Source organism: Sinocyclocheilus anshuiensis, unplaced genomic scaffold, assembly GCF_001515605.1.
Source record: "Sinocyclocheilus anshuiensis isolate Anshui unplaced genomic scaffold, SAMN03320099.WGS_v1.1 scaffold230, whole genome shotgun sequence".
NCBI lineage: Eukaryota > Metazoa > Chordata > Actinopteri > Cypriniformes > Cyprinidae > Sinocyclocheilus > Sinocyclocheilus anshuiensis.
In genome coordinates this window covers 796224-820506 of record NW_015546034.1, presented here as the reverse complement: position 1 = coordinate 820506, position 24283 = coordinate 796224, and the positions used below count along the sequence as shown (strand labels likewise).

Here is a 24283-nt window from a genome sequence, read left to right as displayed (position 1 = left end):
TTGATTTCTTTATTTTATAAAAGCACAACGTTTTGTTGATATTGTGAGTGCACACAAATAAAAGTAGACGCTTTACAGTTCCGAGTGATGTATTACTCTTACCTTTTATGAGCAATAATTACGGCATATTTTAAGTATTATATTATTATTATTATTATAAGTATTATTATATTTTTAATATTTAAATGTATATTTTAAGTTGTTTCCAATGCAAGTGATCGCGCCGGCTCCTCCATGTCCTGTAAAGCGCGCTTTAGCTCTCCGCACAAACGATTAGATATGCATCTAATAGCGCACATTTATATAGGTTAAACATTTAAACTAACATTGTGATATGCTTGAACTGTTTTATATCTATAGATTTTATTTTAGGCAAGTCGTGATGATTTGAGAAGGCTAAAGTGATCAAACATAGGCTATGATCAGCTCACTGTCAAAAAAAACCCAAAAACTTACATTTAATGAACAAAAAAATGCTCCAAAAGTTTTTCTAAATTAACTTAATAAAAAAAACGAAACGAAATATAATCACTTTGACATTACATACAAAACGGAACTATTTTAATAGCTGAAACAGTAGTATAAGCTGTTTTGGGAGAAGGAAAAAAATAATAATGTCGCTTAATGAGAGCATTGGTTAGTTCTCAGTGAAGAGCAGATTTTCAGTAGAAAGTTCCTTGTTTCAGAGCTCTTGCTCTCATTCTGCATTAAACCTCAGAAAGGAGGAACATGCCAGAGAAATTGCTTTGTATAAATATTTTGGTTTTGTTTAACTTTTAGTTTTAGTTTGTGCTTTCTGTTTATAACATTTTGTATATATTCATTCAAAATCATTCTTCTGTTTGCAAAAAAAAAAAACAGTATTTTTGTCCATCACGCCTAGTTATTACATTTCTTAAAAAGGGATAGTTTACCAAAAATTTAAATTAATTTACTCGTTCTCATTGAAAAACCTGTAATTTTTCTAATGCACAAAACAAATAAAGATTTTGATGCTCTGTTTATGGCCATATAATGAAAGCCAGTGGGGTCCAATGTTGCTTTAGACCCCACTGACCTTCATTGTATGAAAAAAAAAGTTATATGTATATATTTGTTCTCACTCACATAAAACGTTATTTTTTATATCACAATTACATCTACACTACCACCTAAAAGTTTGGAATAATTACAATTTTCTGAGTATTTTTGAAAGACATCTCTTATGCTCACCAAGGCTGCGTTTATTTAATCAAAATACAGTAAAACTGTAATATTGTGAAATATTATTACAATTTAAAATAACTTTTTTTCTAATAGAATATATTTTAACATGTAATTTATTCCTGTGATGGCAAAGCTGAATTTTCAGCAGCCATTACTCTAGAGACGGTGTCACATGATCACTCAGAAATCATACTAAACGTTAGATTTCCATTAGAGTTCTTTCTGTTGATCAGAATTCCGATTACAAAGGTATCATTGTTTCCACACAAATATTAAGCAGAAAAATTTGTTTTCAACATAGATAATAATCAGATAATAATTGAGCTCCAAATCAGCATATCAAAATGATTTCTGCAAGGATCATGTGACACTGAAGATTGGTGGAATGGCTGGTGGAAATTCAACTTTGCCATTGCAGGAATAAATTATATTTTAAAATATATAAAAGAGTTATTTTAAATTAGAATAATATTTCAGAAGATTACGGGTTTGTGATCAAATAAATGCAGGCTTGAAAAATATATATAAAAAATAGAAAAAAATCATTATACTAGGGATCATTGTCAAATAGAAAACAAATGATGTGTAGTTAACACTAAAAACCCTTTTAGACAATATACACATCCTCTCAACCAATAAACTTATGGTCTTAAACAATATACTTCAATTATTCATGTGTTGTACAGAGACATTGATCAGAGGCCAGTGTTTGCCCTCGTTTTGTGCCTCAAAATGTCACACTGAAGTCTCCCATGTGTGCTTTTTGACACGCTGTCTACACACAGATGTCTAGACGAGAGCAGAGAGATGAGACTGATTCATTATGGGAGAGAGGAAGCTGTAGGGAGGGGAGTGAGGCTGGCGTACAGTGATTCCTGAACTAACGAGAAACTCTGGGGTGGTTCAATCCAGATGTCTAGCTTTAGTTTAGAGAATGACTCACACAGGCTCTCTCCTTCTCATTGTCATGACACTCTTGTAATATTGCAGCCCATAATATGGTCTTGAGATAACTGAATAATCAATTTTGCTGACATTTTGTTTTTATTCTGAGACACAATTCTTCAGTCATTTTGAGATCAAGTGTGAAGGGAAGAAATCTCATTCTCTGTATAAAACAGACAGAAATTAGTGCTTCTCTCTCTCTCTATGTATTCAGAAGTTTAGGGTCATTCTTTTATTTTTTTATATATAAAAAATTTATTTTATTCAGAAAGGATGCATGGCATTGATTAAATCTGACAAGTACATTATATTTTAAACATGCTATTATTTTGAACTTTACATCAAAGAATAAAAAAAAAAAATTTGGTTTCCACAAAAAAAAAAAAAGCTCAACTGTTTTCAGCATTGATAAGAAATGTTGCACCAAGTCAGCATATTAAAATGATTTCAGAAGGATCATGTGACACTGAAGACTGGAGTGATGATGCTGAAAATTCAGCTTTGCCATCACAGGAATGAATTACATTTAAAATAGAAAACCTTTATTTTAAATAATAATTACTGCAATAATATTAGTGTTTTTACCATATTTTTGATCAAATAAAAATGCAGACTTGGTAAGCACAAGAAATTTCTTTCAAAACATTCTTACTGACCCCAAACGTTTGAACGGTAGCATTAATTATGTGTAATTTAATTGGTATAATATGAATTATTTTTCTTAATATAACAGAAAAATAATTGCATATTTTAATTTTTTTATGTGCAAGACTGAAATAAGGCATTCAAATCTATATGAAGAAGCAACACGACTAAATAAAAAAGGCAAAATTTTAGAAAAACCTGTTTTATACTCAGTAAACATTTTGAGTCAAGTCATTAAATTTACATTTTGTTTATCCACTGCGCATTGGGCATCAACAGCAAGTTTACATATTATGTTCTCCCATAAAACCATTGTGCCTTTTAATTTTTAGATTTGCATTCCATATATCTACTATTTATAAAGGCTTTTTTTGTTGCTCAGAATGTGCTGGAAGCTTTAAAGACCACTCAGACCACTCCACATATTTGCATGGACTGCAAGAAATTCATTAAAAAAAAAAAAAATCAACATTTGAAATAACCTTGATCATATGAAGCAAAAATTCTAAATGCAAAGCAGTCGGGACACACCTGAGAGGCAAGGCCATCAATAAGTAACACTCAAAACTCTACGTTAAAAAAAAGAAAGAGGAATAAAGCAGTCTCGAATAGAAAATTTGGTTGGTAAAACACCACAGTGATTCTGTAGAATTTGCAGTCAAGTCACTTGTGCTCCTGCAAAATTACAGTTTTGATCTTTATTTTCTGGCTCTTATATCCAGGTTTGGCCCATCTCCTGTACCCTTGGGGCAACTACTGGATTTCTGACTGGTCTCCTCGCTGCTCCTGTCTGGATCCACTGGCATCGCAAACAGCTCACCTACAAGCTCAAGTGAGGAAAAGGAGGACACAATCACAGGCCACCAGGAACTGAGAGAGAAAGAGATCCAGGCTGGAGTCAAAAACCGACTGTCCGTCCCAGTACATGCTCTAAGAAATGCTGCCTGACTCTGAGGTCCCATTTACAACAATAAAAAAATCTGTTGTTTCGGTGTTTGTTTTTTGTAGAATAGATATTGAATTTGATGTATGCTCCTAATGGCAGTATATTTATTCAATCATTCCTCTCGTTCTTCCTGTAAATAAAGCCAGTAATGACTTGAGACATTTTGTAAAAAGCAAGTATTTCGCAACCCAAATTGAGATGCTGAGTTTCCCTTTTTGAAGAAAGTCTTGCTTCTGTAAATGACCGATGGGTTTGGTTGTGCTGTTTAGGCTTGTCTGGGTTTCATCTCGCAAATGAACTCATGCTTGCTGAGCCCGACACGGAACTACAGTTCGATTGTTTTGGGTGTCTGTTCTCTGTGCTTGTATGTTCAATAAATCATTTTGTCCATTTTCTTTGTATTCCATTCTCAATGTTTAGTGTTCTTGTGTCACTTCTCCTTGAACAATATGTCTTTTTGTCAGTTCCTCTTGTCATTCGCCCATAACTTGGACTTGTAGGTGTCTGGGACCATTGGTTCGCCTTGCTTTAGTTCAGAAGTCAGATTAAAATCTGGTTGGTTGTAAGCTGGTAACTGTCAGTTCACTGGATGCCCTTGAGCTGGTGTATCATGTGATGAGGCAGCAGTTGATGCAGCGTGGGCCCAGTCTTCGCTTGAGCGCACCTTTCTTAGGAGCCAGAATGGCTATAATGGCCTCATCGAACACAGTCTTCAGCCCTTTCTGTGTCAGTGCTGAGCATTCAACATAACAGCAGGCACCAATCTGGAAAGGCATAGAAAATTACACTTTATTTTTTTCTAACCAGTAAGCCACGACAATCTTTTTGCTTTCCTTTTGACTCACGTCTGAGTTTTTCTTAGTACAAAGTTTCAGTTTTATTTTGTTCTTGAGAAAGAGGAAGTATCCATTTCTCACCTCCTTTGCTAGCTTTTGGCCTTGTTCTGTCACAATGGGCTTCTCCTTCACGTCGTTCAGCTTGGCAATAGTCTTGGGGTCGTCCCGCAGGTCAATCTACAGCCAAAAATGGAGACAAAGTCACAGTTAAGCAAGCTCACATGAGGGGTTAACTGTAAAAGCACATGTGCTCTCTGTATTTCTTTTGAGGACGGCGGATGAGATTCCATACGATGGGGCTTGTTTTTAGAGCAGAAGGCTCCAGGAAATTCAACCCAAGACCAGATGGTGGCATGCATCTGCAGACTCCCCTTTCACCGAAAAAGTACCACTGCAGTTGTCTAGGAGGGTCTCCGTCTTCACTGTTTCCAATTAAAATTCCACTTCATCTGAGTTTGAGTTTTTGCCAGCTCCTCTCCACAAAAAGCCGCTCTCCATACATCCACTGACGTATTACCAAAACCACCACACAGAGCAGCGCTTCCTGCACATCTTTCAATTAGGCATGTGGAGCACAAATTGAAAAGGTTTCCTTTAAATATGTCACCAGCAGAAGTGTAGGGTTCAGTGTAGGGTTCGATCAATTAAACTCAAAAAATCATGACTGCGAAAAGTTTGCTGCATTGTGGTCAAAAAATTGTGGTTATATATCATTATGCCTAAAAAAAATATTGCTATAGAATGATAATTATTATTTTGTGGAATAATTATTATTACTACTACTAAAAAACTAAATAAGAAATAATACTCCGATATAAATACTAATATTTCACTGAGGTCAATTTTACATTAAATAAACTCTTCCAAACTCAATACTTGGAATTCATTTACTGCATATCCAGAAAAGGATTACATTTCATTGCAGCTGAAAAATTTACAATACTAATATTTATCTTTTTTGTTGATAAGTGATCCTCATTACAAGTATGGAAAGCATGTTGCATTCCTAAATGCACATTAAAGTGGCCCAAACTCAGATACAGGTGCACAGAAGAGTTTGCATGGAGCAGCTTTGATAATCGCACTAAGCCATATCATGATTTTGGTTTTATCCCGGTTTATCATGCAGCTCTTATTCAGTGTCCTTGGTCCTATGACTTTCTCTGGCCCCCTTTCTTATTGATTGCAAATGCATGTGTATTCATCTCACTCTGTGGTCTGATTAAGACAGGAAGCGTGCACACAGCAATAAACTGGCTGGTGACAAACCCTCACTCTTAACACACAGGTTACAGTAATACAGACAATTTCATTGACGATATCATGCTGTGAACACTGTATGACTGAACCTTTCATGATGGCACATAAATCAATATATTCAATCAACAATATTACCACAGTTTAACCAAACATCAGTTACAATCACATTAGATTCTCCCAGAACATAAATATATGTAGCATCAGTAATTCTGACAGTCACCACAGAACGAACAAAAACAGAAAATAAATGTGCTTGGGCTACATATGCAATAGGCGGCCTATCATAGGGATTTACAATATATTGAACCATATTGGTTATCGGCTGATATTAGATATATTTTTACTTATCAGTATTGGTTGATATTGGATATATGTACTATATGTGACCCTGGACCACAAAAGCGGTCATAAATCGCTGGGGTATATTTGTAGCAATAGCCAAAAATACATTGTATGGGTCAAAATTATAGATTTTTCTTTTATGCCAAAAATGATTAGGCTATTAAGTAAAGATCATGTTCCATTAAGATATTTTGTAAATTTCCTACCGTAAATATGTCAAAACTTAATTTTTGATTAGTAATATGCATTACTATGAACTTAATTTGGACAACTTTAAAGGCGATTTTCTCAGTATTTAGATTTTTTTGCACCCTCAGATTCCAGATTTTCAAATAGTTGTATCTCGGCCAAATAATGTCCTATCCTAACAAACCATACATCAATGAAAAGCTTATTTATGATGTATAAATCTCAATTAAAAAAATTTACCCTTATGACTGGTTTTGTGGTCCAGGGTCACATATGTAGAACAATATTGGAAAAAATAAAAACAACAACAACAAAATACAATTTAATAGCAATTTTAAATGTCATTTTTCTCAAAATGCATATCCATATTAAATTGTACATTCTAATACTGTGATGCCTAAATTCACTTGTAGCATTTAAAACAACTGATTTTTTTAGTGTGTGTGTGTGTGTGTAAAAATGGGTCATTCCACAAAATTGGTGCCTTTTGTGTCCCTAAGAAATAATCAAACATAGAATTAACATAAATGTACGATAAAAACATAATACTATGTATTCTTTCATCAATATTACATAAAAAATATAATTTTAAATAATTTTAATAGCATTTATGCTGATGAGGGTAAGGTTTTTGGCCTGTCCCTCACTATGATTTTTCTTTTTCAGCAGGACATTTATTTAGCAAAATGAAGGCAAAATTATATAAAAATCACATTTACATATTGTTCTACATAAAGTCTCATTGTTAAGCAATGTTTTTGGCATAAGTGTACATTTTTCTATAAAATATAAATCATTTTATTGGTGTCCCCTAATTTCATGTCAGCCCTGTTTACCATCATCAAAAAACCCTTGTAAAATAATGGTACATTCAGGTGACATCATTCTAGGAGGTTACATCACCTCTCAACCAGAATCCCAACACTTAAAACAAAAGCATGTTTCTCTTACTCCTCTATAATGTTCTTTTTTTGATGATTTATGAGGCTGGACTGAGCGGGGACATCATGCAATGTCAATACTGTCTGTTACCATTTTTAAAATGTAAATTTAAACAAATTATTTTTTTACTTTTAATATAATCAATATCTACAAGTAACATCCTTTCAAAGTGTACAACATGTGCTTTTGTGAACTGGACTTTTAGTTAGCAATTAGCAAATTAGTTTGAAATCGACAAACCTGTTACTGTCAGCCCCGTTACTTTTCAGAGTAACAGGTTTTGACATGCCGGTAACAGGGATGACATAGAAAATCTTTAAATACAGGGTGATACCTAATCTGTGTAAAATTCAAACATTTTAAAGGTCACCCTGGGTGTATTATTGAGATAATGCCTATATCATTCAGTGTGGTTGGCATATGAGCATCAGTTACATTTTTAGTTAGTATTGCTGGTATTGTTACTATTATTGTTGTAATTGTTAATGACCGGGATAGGATGATCAGTCTCATTAAAACAATTTTTTCCTCATAACACACAGTTGGAATGCATTGTCTAATTACAATACCTTTAAAAAACATTAGATCCCTTAGAAATGTAATGTGCTAAATCAACACTGAACTGATGTTAACTGAAAAATTTACTGTTTACTATTGTCATACAACTATACCAAGTAAGTGCAAAACAATTTAATGCAATTTAAAATGGTAAAACTTCACAGTATTATGTAAACAAATATGTGCATTGTGCTGAAGATTGTGTGTCCTGTCATCCCTGTTTCTCTGGTCAGTCCTATGACGTCAGTCCTTTTGCGGTCACTAATTTCATAAAAATTGTAAAAATTATATTTGATACAGCCTATGTTTTTCCATTGTAACTTTAATTATATTTTATTTTGGACAAAGCCCTTTTTTAAGATCTCTCTTGTAAATTAGGATGTTATAATTCATCTGAATGACAAATATAACATTTTTTTTTTTAATCCAAAATTTCAAACAATCCTAGTGAAAAGAGGGACTAAAATGCTGCTCATATATGTGAAAACTATGACATAGTTCTAATTAAACTATAGTAACTATAGTAACGCTTGTGTCTGTAACAGGGTTGACAAAAATACCAAAACATGAGGTAGAAAAATAGTCATAAAATAATAAATTGCATAGCCTGAGATGGCACAATACAATTTTGTGTGTATATTCTTCATATTTATGATTTAAACAGACTGCAAAAAAGTAACAATTTGAATAGAAATATTTCCAAGAAAATAAAGAGACACAATAAAGCCACAGTAGCAACAATAGTATACTGTAGCGTATAGTGTTTTAAATGGTTTTTGCTCATTTCTGCACTGTTTCACATACAATTACAAAAAGTATACAGTTAGAGTATATGGAATATTATATTGCTGTTGTATGTAGCAGCAGGTGTGCGTACCTGAGTGCCGATGAGCAGGTAAGGGACGTTGGGTGCGTACTCCTGCAGCTCAGGGACCCACTCCTCTCTCACGTTCTGGAAGCTGGCCGGATTCACCACGGAGAAGCAAATGAGGAAAACATCTGTCATGGGGTAGGACAGGGGTCGCAGGCGATCATAGTCCTCCTGTCAGAGCAGAGGACACTGGGTAAAAATAAGTACTGAGCCTTTTTTACTGTTGATCAGGTCAACAATGGTCAAAAGCGCATCAGGAATGCACTCAAAAGTTGTTATCAGAAACATTTAGTCAATTACCCTAATATGAGTTTGCTTTGAATACAAAGTGTAATTTTCTTCTCTACAAAACTAATAGCATCCACTGCTGTACTGAATCACTGTCCACAAATTATCAACAATCACTTAAGCAGCAACCAGAAATTACGCTGACCCCAATAATCGAGCAGAGATTAATATGATTTAGATTACGGCTCATGACCCATAAATCCATATTTCATTCAATGGCGTTTCCTCCATCTCCCCATTCGTCCTCTGAAGCAACACGGAGTCAGAGACATGTCCTCTGGAAACCAGAAACCCCAGACGCTACAACAGATAAGCCTGGATTTACAGGGACATGTGACTGATATTTTTGGGAACTTGTTTTTCCCCGACGTGTGAGTGTGTGTGTTTGTGTCTCTCCACAGGCAGCACGTGTGTTGGTATGCAATCATCTGTGGTTATTCTAATGAGAGTGTCTAAACTATAACAGCATGTGCCTCTGGCCATGCGTTGCAGTATAAACATTTCATTTGCGACAGGGAACCATCCTGGGCTTCCAGAAATTAAACCTCAGAAATGTGGACCCAGAGTTTCTAAGCTTCAGAGTTTAATTTACCGTGACGTCTCTCATCTTGGAGCACCTCTGCATCTGAACCGCGAGGGACGTTACTAACAACTGCCGACTGAAGACTACAAGTGAAAAAGTACTGCTGCCAGTTTCCATAATTTGCAGCCCTTCAGGACTTCTGAAGCCTTAAGGTGCAGTCAGATTAAAACATCAAAAAACCTCCATTGTCTATAGCACAGAGATGTAGTCGCTTTCAAACCAAGCAGCTTTCTGTTGATCAACATGTTGAATTTGTGTGACATGAGCAGAAATCTGTGTAGCAACTGAAATTACTTGATTTCGCTTGTGAAACTTAACAGAGCAATGTTAAATGTGATCTCACCTTTAAAGGGATAGTTCACCCCAAAATGAAAATTCTGTCATTACCTCCAGTATATTTTGCTGTATGAATATTTGAATATGCAATACAACAAAATAAAGATCAGAGCCTCTACTTTTAAACAAAAAAAATCAGTTTTATTCTAGCTTAAAGCATTCTTTTTTTATCAACACTTTAATATAGGTAGGTTTCATTTAAAAAAATGCATAATTTTGAGAAAAAAGGTGAGAAAATCAAATTTTTAATTAAAAACTATATTTGGATAATATTTAGTACGATTATCAAAGCATAAATCCAGTAAATCGCTTCCATCAATACCTCCAAAGCTTGCACAGACATATACCACTTACTGGATCAACATTTTACTTCGTAACATTATGCAGTTTTAATTTATATGCTGTCTATTGCTGATGATCGCATTATTTTTCATATGCATCTGTTTACATAAGAGATCGCTAGTTTCTCCATCCTGTTCATGTGTGTTTTTGTTCGGGAGGTTTTGTACTCGTTCAGAAGATGCGTACTTCCTGGATCAACATTTTACTCTGTAACATTATGCAGTTTTCATTTATATGCTGTCTATTGCTGATGATCGCGTTATTTTTCATATGCATCTGTTTACATAAGAGATCGCTCATTTCCCCTTCCTGTTCATGTGTGTTTTTGTTCGGGAGGTTTTGTACTGTTTAATTTTTATTGTGTTTGATTGTTAAAACAAAAAATATTTGTTGTTTGTCTCAATAAATTGTGTTAATTATAAATACAGTGGTTAAATTTAAAAAAAAGTTTTTCTATTGCTTTTTGTTTTAAAAAAGGTTATAAAATTGTCAATAATTATCGATACCGAACGATATGAAACATTATATCGTCGATACATTTTTTAGCTATATCGCCCAGCCCTATTACGCACACACTCACTACACACACAACACACACAGACAGTCGCTCATCCATCAAGAAGATTGGCGGGTGATATAAACCTTCTGTTTTTACTTGCAACTGTCAATATTTCAAGGCCAAATGTGGCGTTCTGTGGCTCAGATATGAACCTGTGATATATAACCTTAAGAATTACAGCCCAAAACGGTTTGCTTCTGCTGTCGGGAGACCGTCCTGTTCCTGCCACATGATAAATCAAGATTTGTTGCAACATAACCTGACAAAACAAAGTTGAGCAGGTGCATCTGTGGTGTAAGTGAGAGTGTTGTGTGAGTTTGTGTTGGCCCTGTGGGGCGGCTGCGTTATAAATACACTCTCTGCCCATCCTCTGGTCTGTTCAAACATTCTACAGGGGGTAGGGTGGGAGGGATGGTATTATTTACAGCTGCACTTTGCCAAAACTGAATGTCGAATAAGCCAACACATCATTCCCCCACGTCTCCTGCATATCTCCTGCTACCTTCAGAGAACACACATTTAACACAAGTTAAGTCCGTGTTGGGGAGTCGCTAATAAAATGTAGCGATGCTACTAACTTAAAGGCGTGGTTGACTGCGATTTCACTTTTTTAATGTTAGTTAGTGTGTAATGTTGCTGTTTGAGCATAAACAATATATGCAAAGTTGCGGCGCTGAATGTTCAATGCAAACGGAGATATCGTGTTTTAAAATTCTGGACAAAAATTCTGCCTACAAAAACGGCTCGTAGCGGCTCGTTATTTATTCTGAACTTTTCTTGAAGTCATTATGACTAGTAAACTGTGAGGAGGCTTTTGTTACCGCAAATCTATGGCCAGGATAGATCAAACTGAAGGCTTGTGAATGATAGGAGCAGTCGGCACGTCATCGGAGACCTTCTGATTTCTGTCTATCGCCGATGTTAGCAAGTTGTACGGGAAAGGACTAAGTGAATTACATTTTTTGTCATAAGCAAGCAGTAGGCGGCAGGCAAAATAGGTATTAGTCTATCTACACCCTCTGACTAGCATCAGACTGGCGAGTTTGTGACCGTAAGATCTACGCAAGGCCAGCGTGAGACTTAAAAGAGACATTAGGTCCCCAGTGAACGGATAATTGAAAGTATAGTGAGTCCGGAATAATCAAATATCTAAATTAATATTTGTGATCATTAAAGTTAGGCAATATTTCAAAGCAATATTTCTAATTAAAAACTGATCACGTGAAATTGGAGTCAGATTGAACACGGAGCTAGACTAAAATTTAAACTAATCCTGATAAATTCAGAAGCGCAAGTAAAAGACCGAATACGCATTAAACCTTAAACCAGGCCGCTGGATTCCGCTTTTTGGGCTGGCGGGTTGGATCCTTACAGTGTTTTTTAAACGAAGCATTAACACATTAGACTGCACCCCATAAATACAATCAAGCCTAGAAAAAAAACAATCAACCACCCCTTTAAAGGTGAAATGTGTAATTGTCAAGCCACTAGCAGCACCTAACAGAATCTTTTTGTGAAAATCAGAACATTTTGACAAGTGACACTGGATCAAAGAATGGCATGAATTTAGGGAATTACGACCTGTCTGTCCAAACAATGGCAAAAGGGGAAAATTATTTTTTACAATTCCATTTGGTGCTGCAAGTGGCACTGAAATTACACACCCCACCCTTAACTACATTATGTACATACACACACACACACACACAATAAAAAATATAATGTATTTTATAACCCTAACCACATTTTATGTATAAATGTACATAATTTTTATATGAAAAAAAAAAATACCTAAAACTTATTAATAATAACTGCTTCAAGGATCATGAAGACTAGAATAATGGCTGCTGAAAAATCAGCTTTGCCATCACAGGAATAGTTTTAAACATTTTAAAATGTCATAAAACTGAAAATTACCATTTTAAACTGTAATAATATTTTGCAATATTATTGATATTTCACAGTACATTTGATCAAATAAATGCAGCTTTGACAAATACCAGGTATATGTACATTTATATAATATACATACACAAAAGCTTGTATTACAATTTTTTTATATATATATATAATTTCTATACATACACATAGAAATTTATTAAAGGTACATTTGTACATAAAGTTATGTAGAAAATTATAATTAAAAAGTAGTTTATTGTAGAAGAATTACACTGAAACTGCAGCTTTTCACACTACAAGCTTCCCATAATTTTAAGTAGATTCCACGACATTGGTTTCTAATGTAGCATAAAAAGTCAGCGGAGCTGAAACAGGCTGCTTTAGTGGCTTGTAATGAAGTTAACATACGTTTTGAATGTGGCTTGTGAAAACCAGTTGATTAAACAGGTTTTTATATTAGTGCTTCATTCCCTTGAAAACGCCCTGTGACAGATTATCACGATCCAGAGCTTGTTACTAATGAAATATGTGACATTTCTGTGGAAAATGTATGTGTGTTTGTGTACCTGTGTGTGCGTGAGCGCCCTGTTCTTCTGAGAGCTGAGGGAAATGAATTGAAAAAAGCGAGACAGCAGTCTAATGCAGTGAACCTGGAAACACCCTTCTCTGCTGCCTGCTGCCGTCATTACCATACAGCTCTCCCTCCAGCTGATACCACTGACAATAGACAGCCTCTGAATGCACGCATTTCTCCTGGAGTATGAACACAGTGACAATACAGTCAATTGGACACAGTTTCTGCTCTACACATAGTACTGTATAACACAACTCCTGCCTCTGTCCTTCTCCTTTTTGTTTCTTACAAAAGCAAATATCTGATATGGGATAGAGGAGGACTATCAGGCGTTTGTTATCTGTACTGACATGCCTAGTCACTGTCCTTTACTTGCTATCATTTCAAGATCCCGTACCTCTCCTCCCCATCACTTCCTGCTCTCAATTCTGTCCTTCAGTTGAATATAAAAGACTATATAAAATAAAAATACTATTTTGTACTAAAACATATGGCTATTGTGTAAATGTTGTTTATATTTGTTTAATATTTTTGAAAGAAGTCTATTATTCTCACAAAGGCTGCATTTATTTAATCAAAAGCACAGTAAAAACAAGAATATTGTGAAATTTTATTACAATTTAAGATAACCGTTTTCTATTTTTGTAAATTTTTAAAATGTCATTTATTTCTGTGCTGGCAAAGCTGAATTTTCAACAACCATTACTCCAGTCTTCATTGTCACATAATCCTTCAGAAATCATTCTAATACGCTGATTTTGTGATCAAGAAACATTTCTTATTTTTATTAATATTGAAAACAGTTGTGCTGCTTAATATTTTTGTGTAAACAGTGATACGTTTTTTGTTCAGAATTATTTGATGAATAAACATGAAAAACATGCATTTTTTTTAAATGGAAATCTTTTGTACCATTACAAAATGTCAAAGGTGACTTTTAATTAATTTAGTTCATCCTTGTTGAATAAAAGTATTAACTCCTACCAGAAAAAAAATCTTATCAATTCCAAACTTTTGATTGGTAGGGTGTGTGTAAATATATGTATGTATGTATTTCATATCTGCATCAGTAAGCATCTATTGAAATTTATGCTAAACTGTTCTGTGTTTCAATCGTACAGTGTTGACTGTGTCTGGCTTTTATTGCAGCACAATTTACAACACTATAAAGCAGGCATCTATCCATCCATCACTCAGAGTGCAATTGCTTTGCCCTTTTCTCTTCCCTCACCCCTTGTCTTTTAGATCAGATTCCAATCTGTCTGTCTGTACAGTTCTCCTGTAAGATTTCCACAGTCACAGAGATGAGTTAAAAGAGTGAGAGAGACCAATATGGTAGAGAGAGAAGGAAAGAGTGTTTTTACACTGCTGTTCCTATGAATCATTTATCTCCAGAGCCCCCCTGCTCTCCATTTACTGCATGTATGCATGTCTTCCTGCACTCTTAATTCAATCAGATTTAAACTGTTTGTCTGTATGTGTGTGTGTGTAACTATACATTCTGAAATCTTTCTTTGTTTGTCAATCTTCTGTATAAAAATAATATGTGAATGTGTGTTAGGTTATCTGTATGGATTTGCTGTAGTGAAATAAGTGGGTCAATCTGCAGTTGATAGTCTCTTTGCTGTTAGCACCTCATTCCTTACATAAGACAACAGGAATCAGAAGGAGAGACTGAAATACAGCAAACTAAAATTACCACAAGGCCCAGTTATGCAAGTTGAAAAAGAAAGAAATGGTTGGGTGATTTTCTACAGAAAGTTTTATATTCAGAATGTATTCAGCAAGAAGGGGGCTTGAGGAAGTGAAGGAGAAGAAGAAAGAAATAGGCTCCTGTGCCTTTATCCAAAGAGAATAATTCATGGCTGTGTTTACTCAGACGATGCAGATTAATTGAAGCTTGCTGTGCGGTACCTGAATAAACACACACATAGGCGGATTACTTAGCCCAGATGAAGCTCAGTCAGGTCTTTCCTCTCACTCTTCCTCCAGGAGCTCAATCGGACTGGGACTACATGTTCTTAACCATCCAAGACAAACAACGACACCTGAGGTGGGAGCACATGTGTTCGGTAAGAATCCACACAATTTCAGTTACATTACTGGTCTCAGTCTGCTGCTAAGATCCAGATTGCATCTGGCATGTTTGCTCTCACTCCATTAGCTCCCTGTAACTGCCAGCATCAAAATCAATGCTCTGACTTGGCATTTGTGACTGACTCTGGAACAGCATCCTCCTGCTTTACCACACTCCTATAGGTCTGTTCTCTCTCCCGTCCTGAGGTCAGTGAGTGAGCTGTGCCTAGTGCTACCATCACAATGACACATTCATTACAAGAACCTTCACTCTCTCTGTTCCACTGTGGTGGAACTTGCTTCGTACCCCACCTGATCTGCTGAGACGATAACAACCTTTAAGAAATGGCCAGTTCTGCAAGTAAATAATTCATAACAATGAGAAAGTAAGTTTTTCCTCATCGTCTCTTTTCTGTAGTTACAGTTGTAGTTGCTTTTATATAGCTCTGGTTAACTCTTGGAATTCAATACCCAGTGTTGTTATTGTTAACTAAAATGATTTTTATTCATTCAGATGCCTTTACATTTTTTTTTACATTAAGGTTCCATTAGTCAATATTAGTTTAATTAACATAAACTGCCAATAAAAAATTATTCTAAAGCATTTATTCATCTTAGTTAATTTCAACATTTAATAACACACTATTAAAACCAAAAATAGTAACTGTAATATTTGATGGACCCGAGCTAACGTGAACTAACAGTTGTAATTTTGAACAAAGAATAACAACTTCTTTAACAAATGTAGCTAATAGCTATTGCTCATTGTTAATATTAATGCTTTAACTAACATCGTGTCTACACTGGACTTGAGTGGCATGGTGCGGTGCGACATATAACCCATTATAATCAGTGATGCTGTCTACAGTGGATGTGGCGCGGCGCGACACAACAAATACATTTTTGTGTATTGCATTTTGAATTTAAATGTTCAGTTCTTTTTGTTATAAGAAAAGTTATAAAACCTGGTATACTGTATTTATGACAACACTTTGTTTTTGGCAACATTTAAATACCGTGATAATACCATATACCGTGATAAAAGTTTTAGCAATTATCGCAACATGAAAAGTTGATACCGTCACATGCTTACTAACAGCAGTACTGCTAATATTGCTGGCTTCTATATAATAAATTGCTTGTACTTTTCTTTGCTTGTAAGTTACAGGAGATAAAAGTGTCTGCTAAATGATAACGTTAATTATCATAAGAAAACATTTAATTCAGTCTACAAATTGTGAGCTTTTTCAGTACCGTCTTCACTAATAAAAGACGTGTGTGTTTGTGTGCGGCTCAAACTCAATGTCCTTTTCTCATTCCAGAAATAGACTCCAGTAAGAATTCAAAGCAGTTAAGAATAAAAGGAAAATTATGTGAGCACTTTCAAAACACGAACATTCTTATGGTTCAAAATCCCTTCTAGTTATCTGCCTGGTCACGAGGTATAGCCTGAGCCCCAGAAGGGGCAAAAAGCAGTAGGGTACTCCAGGGTGGGAGGGTTTCCTGGATTGAAAAATAAATGCAAACAGCAGCTGTACTTCACATCTGGGGACCAGTTCCATCTCTGAGGCTCATTAAGAGCCTGTCAACTCAAAGCCATGATAAAACATCACCTCAGTGAAGAAAGAAAAAGTTGAAGGACTGAGAGTAGAGGATGAAAGGTCAGGATTAGATGGTTTCGATGGAGCTGTGAGACAGATGCCAACATCTGAGAGGTTGCCCCTTTACTGACACTAGCCAGCTTACTCTCCGACTCCTCCTGAGGCAATTAGCATGTCAGGACCAATCAGACGTACAGCCAGTGAAGGAATCCAACAGTCATGGATCTGCTTATGAGCCTCCTTCTTAGCAACCACAGGCTTGAAACTATTTTTAACATACTAAAATAGAACGAACACCTGCCTATTTTTCCAATATTGATACTCTTTATTTACTGCACAAAGTGTGCCAGAAAACTGTCGCTCCTTTCTCTTCTTCCAGTGAGGTTTGAAATCACATGGCTATGGAGCACACACTCATTAACACACATGTCTGAGAAGGGCAAGTCACCCTTTGCCATACAAAGGGAATTCTGATGAGGTTCTTTATCTAGTCAACACAGAAGGGAATGTACATGGAATATATAAATTGGAATATTGCAGTCAAACCCACAATATTACGGCTGGAAAAAAATTTATTATAGATGTGAGAGGTCTAAAAGTGCAAATAGTTGATTAGTTTGGTCTTCAAAATTATCTGGTCTTTCAAACACTGGTCTGAAGGCATTTTATTTCTATCAAACACTTTTTCAAAGAACTAAAATGTTTGACAACTGAAACACAAACTTAGAAACTATTTTCAAGAGGTCCCACTGCCCTTAAATTACAGTTTTAGTCCCCTGGTAATAGGGTTGGGTATCCAATGGGTATCCAGTTTCGATTCCAATGTGGTTAATAAAATGAAGTCAAACATTTAGATATCAAACCTATTTATTCTGTGTCTCTTTTTGCAAAAACATTAATTGCTGCTGAACACCATGAACAAAAATCAGCAGGCTACATAAAAACTTGACTCAATTAAGAGCTGTGAGCAAAATAGAGCTGCACAATTCTGGATAAATTGAGACTTTTTTTTGTAAATGGAGGCTGTAGTTCTCTTACAATTCCAAAGAAAAAATATTAGACAACTAAACAAAATCTCATGGAATTTATGAATGGAATGATTCAATGACTCACTCAAGATTTACTTGTTTCATTACTGGATGAATCAGTGTTTTTGAATGAATCTCTTGAGTGAATGATTCAAAGACAAATACATTTTTAACAGCCCCTTTTCGTCACCTAAAAAAAAAAAGAAGCGCACACAGGAATTGATAGGCGGAATTGAAATTTTAATTTTACAAGTATCCGATTCCTGACCTGAAAGCTGCAGTCCGTAACTTTGTGTTCAAAATTTACAAAATTAATATAATAAGCGAGTACATCATGAATCCATTTTCCAAACCATGTTTTTGGCTTATCCTGAATCACTACAGTACACCTATAATAAGTTTTTATATTTGGACTGGTACTGGTGGAACCGCTGCGGAGTAGCCCAGTACCTGTGTGATTCGTCATAGACATAAACAGAGAGAAGTAGCTCTGGCTACAATGTTCTTCTGCAAGATGCACGCAGTTCTGTTTATTAACCGCTAGAGAGCCAAAAGTTACGGACTGCAGATTTATGTATCCGATTCTGGTAAACACAATGTAATGTGGAGGTGATTCTGATCTTACTTCATGTATCTTGCTTTTGTGTGTACTTTAATTGACCCAGAGTATGTACAGAAAAAAAAACACCATGATCAAAAAAAAAGCCTTATACTCTTTCCAGATTCTTCCTAGAAGCTGCTAACCAGCATTTGGGGGTTATTTCCAGCCCAAGACATGCTTTTCCTATCTGGGTTCTTTCAACAATCTCTTAATGCTTAAACCTTGAAACTGCATGGTTCACAATCTCCTTTGCTTTATTTAGTCATTTATTAGACGCTTTTATCCAAAGCGACTTACAAATGAGGACAACAGAAGCAATCAATTGTAGTATTAAAACAACTAAAAACAGATCCAAAACTAAAAGCTAAAACTTTATAAATACTACCTATACACATTTTAAAAATAAAGAGATTCGATAAAAATGACAAATGCATACAACAAAATTTCAAAACTTAACATATAAATGAAAAACAAAAAATAAAGCTAAAAACAATTCTAAATATTAAAGAACAAAAGGTATAAGAGTATAATAATGTTGTCTGTGTCTCTGCACGGTGGAGTCGCACGGTAGAGTCGATGGTCTTTACACTCTTCGGTCTTCACACGACGGCTGCTGCGACCACTGCCGCGGTAAACTAAGCTTTTCTATACCCGTCTAACAAAATACTAAATTAATTCAGCTGGACACATTTTCCTTATTTTCTCCGCAACAAATGGCCAAGCAAGCGCAGACACTGACAAGATACGCGATACAGAATGAGACCAAACGCGATATCAGCACGTCTCCACACAGTAAACAAAACAAGCATTTCCTAGTAACGACAACTGCACTAAACACTAATGAGAAAAGTAAATACACTTACGAGCTGCTTTTAACTTCCGCTGATAAAGACTGCTTCTCTCAAAGACTATTTCTTTACACTGTTTTCTGCTGGCGCTTGAACACACTTTCCTTATTTTCTCCGCAACATATGGCCAAGCAAGCGCAGACACTGGCAAGATACGCGATACAGAACGAGACCAAACGCTTTCCAAGTGCCTTATAAGGAATAGGCACCCAAAAATGAAACTTCTGTCATAATTTCTTCAGCATCAAAATGAATAGGGACCAGGGGCTGCTCAAGCTCCAAAAATGACCATAACAGCGCTATAAATCATCATAAAAGTGGTCCATATGACTCCACACTACTCTGCACTACATCCAGAGTGTCCATTTGATAGCTTTGTGTGAGGGACTAAAGTTTTTATTCACTAAAAATCCTGCTTAACAGCGATGGTCACCATTCACTTTCATTGGAGAGAGAAAATCTGCTTGGCCATTGCACTATAAACAATAACTAATAAACTTTTTTTTGTTTCACAGAAGAAAGTCAGTCATCCAGGTTTCTAAAAAAAATTTTTTTTTTTGGGGTGAACTGCTTTAAGTCTGTACTATACCACACTGAACATCAGCTTTGAATTTAACTCTCTTTCCAGTTCTTCAGCTAAATGAATCTTCTTGATCAAGTGATCGGTCACGGTTTCTGTACGGTACTAACTGGTGCCAGCTGTAGAGAAAAGGGTGAACGTGGGGAGTGTTTTGTGTGTTTGAACTGCCTCGAAACTTAATCCCACTTCTTGGCCCTCAGTTATACTTCCACACATCTGGCCCACTACTAGCATTCTTTGTCTTTTTAAAGGATGACGCTCAATGTAAAAAGCCAACCGTGTCAGATGCACTACTATGTTTAAGAACTAAGAACTTCAAAGTGGATTTCATGGATTTGGTATGTCCTGAAGTCCTGGCAATCATTTTTTTGTGTTTCATGATCATCATTCAAACAGCACTTAAAATATGAGGATACAGCTTTCTATATCATATCTGAATTAAACGTACGCACTTGTCTTTATTGGAACTGCGTGGAATGTTAATTGCACTCAGCCATCTTCAACTGTTCAAACAAAAGGGCAAAGAAAGTTTCACTAGACATTAAATCCATAGAATAAATAAATCATCAGAGATCAAAGACTATGAGTGCTGACAGATATTCAGCTTTCCGATTTTTTTAACAGTTCCACCCAATACCACTTTTGAATTATTGGCCTTGGGCGAGAAGGCATCAAGCTCAGAGTTCAGTCTACATTTACAGCTACTCGTTTGGTAGATTCATACATGTACCAACACATAGTTTGGTGTTGTGAGAACAACCTTAAGAGACAGCCTGACATACAACACATACTCAAAGTCTAGACATTGGCTGCATCAGAATATGCATACTTCCCTACTAGGTAAAAAACAGTATGTGAAAAAAGTAGTGTGTTCAAACTTAAATTATTCATAAAAGGTGACCTACTACTTCTGGAAATATTCTGAAACACACATCTAATGGACTTTACTATCCAATAATGTCATGGGAGAGGATTTGTGAATAGCAGTGAAGCAACACAACTGACGCAGTAGGTCACAACAAGACATGACAAATCTAGTACATCCAGATTAGTGCATCCAGATACATCAAAGAAGTACCAATTCAGAGAGATTTCAGACACAGCTTTTGCCTTTCAGGTCACAAGTTTTAAACTTCCCATTCATAATGTTAAACCTCCAGATACTTATTCTTCAAGACTAGACTATCTCTGGGAAGAAGTGTTCAAGGGATGTATGGCAACTTAAGATCTTCTTTCATGATCAATTTCAACAACATGGTTAAAACAGAGGAAGGAACATTTTCAGATTGCTGTTGCATTCCAACTGCTTCACATGTTTAGCTTTCCTCTGAGAGACGCTAGTGTGTACTCACCTGTTGAGTTTGGCAGTGGCTTAGTGATTAATGAGAAAAATCTGTAATCTACCACTCACACTCATGTTGACTTACAAGACTTTGTGACTCATATGACTTTCTTCATTCTGTGGAACGTTAAAGAAGTTAAACAGAATTTGGGGACAGACAGCTTTTCATAGCATCTTTTTTTAATACAAATCATACTATCACCCTGCCAACTTCAGATTTTGCATTCCACAGAAGAAAGTCATACAGGTTTGGAATGACATGAAGTGAAGTAAATGATGTCAAATTACCTTTCTGGATGAACTATCTCTTTAAATCACATGCATATAATGCCAAAAAGACTCATCTGAACAGGCCACCGTGTACTTTACCTGAATCGATCGAGTTACTATTGCTAATGAAAAGGCCTCAGGCCAATGAGAGAGGAATGGTTTAACCCTACCTGACCCGCAGTGTCATACAGCCCCAGCAGGTACTGTTTTCCCCCAACCGTCACACTCACTGAAAACAAAATCACAAATTATTAGTTTAAATAAGGGACTGAAATTATCCTACATGATTAAATGCGCTAGCATTTAGATTAAGAAAGCTGTTGGTTATGTTTTAGTTATTTCTGAAAAGGTGAAATAATAATGTCAATTAGTATGTAACTCTGATCAAGTGAAAGAGGGATGCAGTCTAGGTGAAAGAGGTGGGCTACTCAATTTAGTTTTATTTACTTCTGTGAAAGAGGGATACAAAATTGTTTATTTCTGACCAAGGTTCTCAATCAGATTTTATTTACTTCTGATCAAACGAAAGAGGAAAGCAAATTAGTTTTGTTTATTTCTGATCAAGTGAAAGGGAGATGAATCGTGCCACAAGGATGCTGATGTGCACCAGTTGCATCCTCAGCCCACAGGTGGTTTCCATTATAGAAACACAAGCGCAATACAATGCAAGTCACTTTGAGGTCTTGTGAAAACCGCTAAATGAATGTTAAATACATTTATCCATCAAACGGACACTAAAATATTGATTCATATTCATTATGTCGGAGTAATATAATGCCATATTTACCTGCATAATGATCAAAGACAGTGGGCACATATTCCTCTGGAAAGGCGTCGTTGGCATAGCTCATCAGCAGACAAGTTTTTCCAACGGCGCCGTCGCCGACGACCACGCATTTCAACATGATGCTGCCGGTTCCGTTTGCCATGACGATAATAAAACACTTGAATTCACCATCTTCTGCTGCTAGAGATATATCCCGCGTTATTAAAGCTCCATTTAGGCGTCACCACCAGCAGCAGTGCCGCGCTTGGGCTGCAAAAACAGCTGAAATGCCATTTCCTTCACCCCGCTTCCCAAATTTGGCATTGACTGAGGTTTTCCCCTCTTAATACTGGCACACGCCGAGAGCGTGCCGCTTCTGATGAGATGGGAGCAAGCGACAAACTTCGCGTTGCCAAGACATCAACCATAAAGCCGCATGCTCAACACCACACGCCCTCACCGGTGTCCCACTTTCCCTACTTTCCAACCCCAGTATCACCTCCTCTGACTCTTGAGCCCAACACGGATGGACTTGCGACATAGGAGGGGTAATAACTCTAGATCAAGGGATCAAGTATAAAGATTGGTTATCGTTGTTTAGTGTCTGAATCAACCAACCGTTAAGCAAATACCAGTCAGTATGTGTGGATCCGAGGGAGTCAGACAAAGACTAATTAACCATTAAAGAGCGGGAAAATAAAAGCACTTAAGAAAATATTTCAGAAAATTATGCTTTATTGCTATTTTCCAAACATATACGGGCTAAAATAATACATTTGCAGTAATAAAGTGTTTGTAGAGATTCACTTCTTAATACTGATTATCAGAAATGAGGCCCATCACTCACTGTCATCCACTATCTTCAAATGTCTGTGTCCTTTATGATACAAACTCATTCAAGGCTTAAATGATTGGGTTTTAGATTAAACATGATATAAACTGTTATTAACCGCCTTAACATTACAGCTGTTTTGCTGCATTATATTTTAACAATGGATTCATATGACAGCAATTCTTTGATGAAACCTGGACTTGACTATAATTTGCCCGGTACACTTTTCATTAGCTAGCAGCTAGTATTCTTCTACATGAGTTCATAACATGTTGGTATCACAAGTAAGAGTCATTTTTTCGTTTCTAACCTTTCTAGATGATCCCTAACACCTGATCGCAGTCCAATCAGTTGGAAGCAGGCTGGTCAAGGATGCGCTGCTGTATCACTTTTGACAGCTACTGCAGGAGTCACGTGACCAAAAAAATTACCTCATACCTTGTGAGCGCGTGTGTGCGTCTGTGCTCTGTGTATATGGATTTGTGTGGGCGCGCACCAATGAAACGGTGTGGTGCAGGCGCGCCCATTCGCTTTGCCATTACTGTCTGTGCAGATTCTCTCGTCAGAGTAGCCTACTTAGTTACATTTATATATATTTTTTGTGTTGAAAATGTATTGAGGAAAATAAGTGAAAGAAAAAATAGACTACCAGAAAAAAAAAACCTATATTTACCATTTATTTAGCAATTAATGAACAAGATTTTTACAATTGCTTTTACAATGGCACTCGGCTGATAAAGGAATAGTTAACCAAAAAATGAAAATTACTTAATAATTTACTCACCCTCAAGCAAGCCATCCTAGATGTATATGAATTTCTTCTTTCAGACAAATACAATCGGAGATATATATAAAAAATGTCCTAGCTCTTCTAAGCATTATAATGGCGGTGAATGGTGATAAAGATTTTGAAGCAAAATAAAGCATATCCATCCAGGGCCATAGCTGAATTTGCAGGGCCCTGGTGCTGGTTGTACCTGTGGGGCCTGTTTGAAATTGTGTAAATAGCACGAATAAA

General features: G+C 36.1%; 2 protein-coding genes across 4 annotated transcripts in view; one reads left to right on the top strand and one right to left on the bottom strand.

Moving 5' to 3' along the window:
* The window catches only part of LOC107698824 (phosphatidylinositol-glycan biosynthesis class F protein-like), a 9011-nt gene extending 5023 nt beyond the window's left edge, over nt 1–3988 (top strand). For all 3 annotated transcript variants that reach the window (XM_016499944.1, XM_016499943.1, XM_016499942.1), the window contains exon 6: nt 3519–3988. In XM_016499944.1, coding sequence (XP_016355430.1) covers nt 3519–3632 — 114 coding nt within the window. In that variant the 3' untranslated portion in view covers nt 3633–3988. The remainder of the gene's footprint in view (nt 1–3518) is intronic.
* Nucleotides 3989–4077: 89 nt separating this feature from the next.
* Nucleotides 4078–23067, bottom strand: LOC107698825 (rho-related GTP-binding protein RhoQ). The gene is made up of 5 exons (XM_016499945.1): nt 22455–23067; nt 21838–21896; nt 8747–8911; nt 4660–4755; nt 4078–4506 (listed from the first exon to the last, which is right to left on the bottom strand). The coding sequence occupies exons 1-5, from the start codon at nt 22594–22596 to the stop codon at nt 4351–4353; spliced, it is 618 nt and encodes a 205-aa protein (XP_016355431.1). The 5' UTR covers nt 22597–23067; the 3' UTR covers nt 4078–4350.
* Nucleotides 23068–24283: the final 1216 nt, after the last annotated feature.

Excerpts from the sequence above, each read along its gene's own strand:
- LOC107698825 (XM_016499945.1), bottom strand. The coding sequence starts at position 22,596 with ATGGCAAACGGAACCGGCAGCATCATGTTGAAATGCGTGGTCGTCGGC. Across the intron at positions 8,912-21,837 it reads TGTATGACACTGCGGGTCAG|GAGGACTATGATCGCCTGCG; the intron begins GTAGGGTTAAAC and ends CTGCTCTGACAG. Across the intron at positions 4,756-8,746 it reads ACCTGCTCATCGGCACTCAG|ATTGACCTGCGGGACGACCC; the intron begins GTACGCACACCT and ends TTTTGGCTGTAG.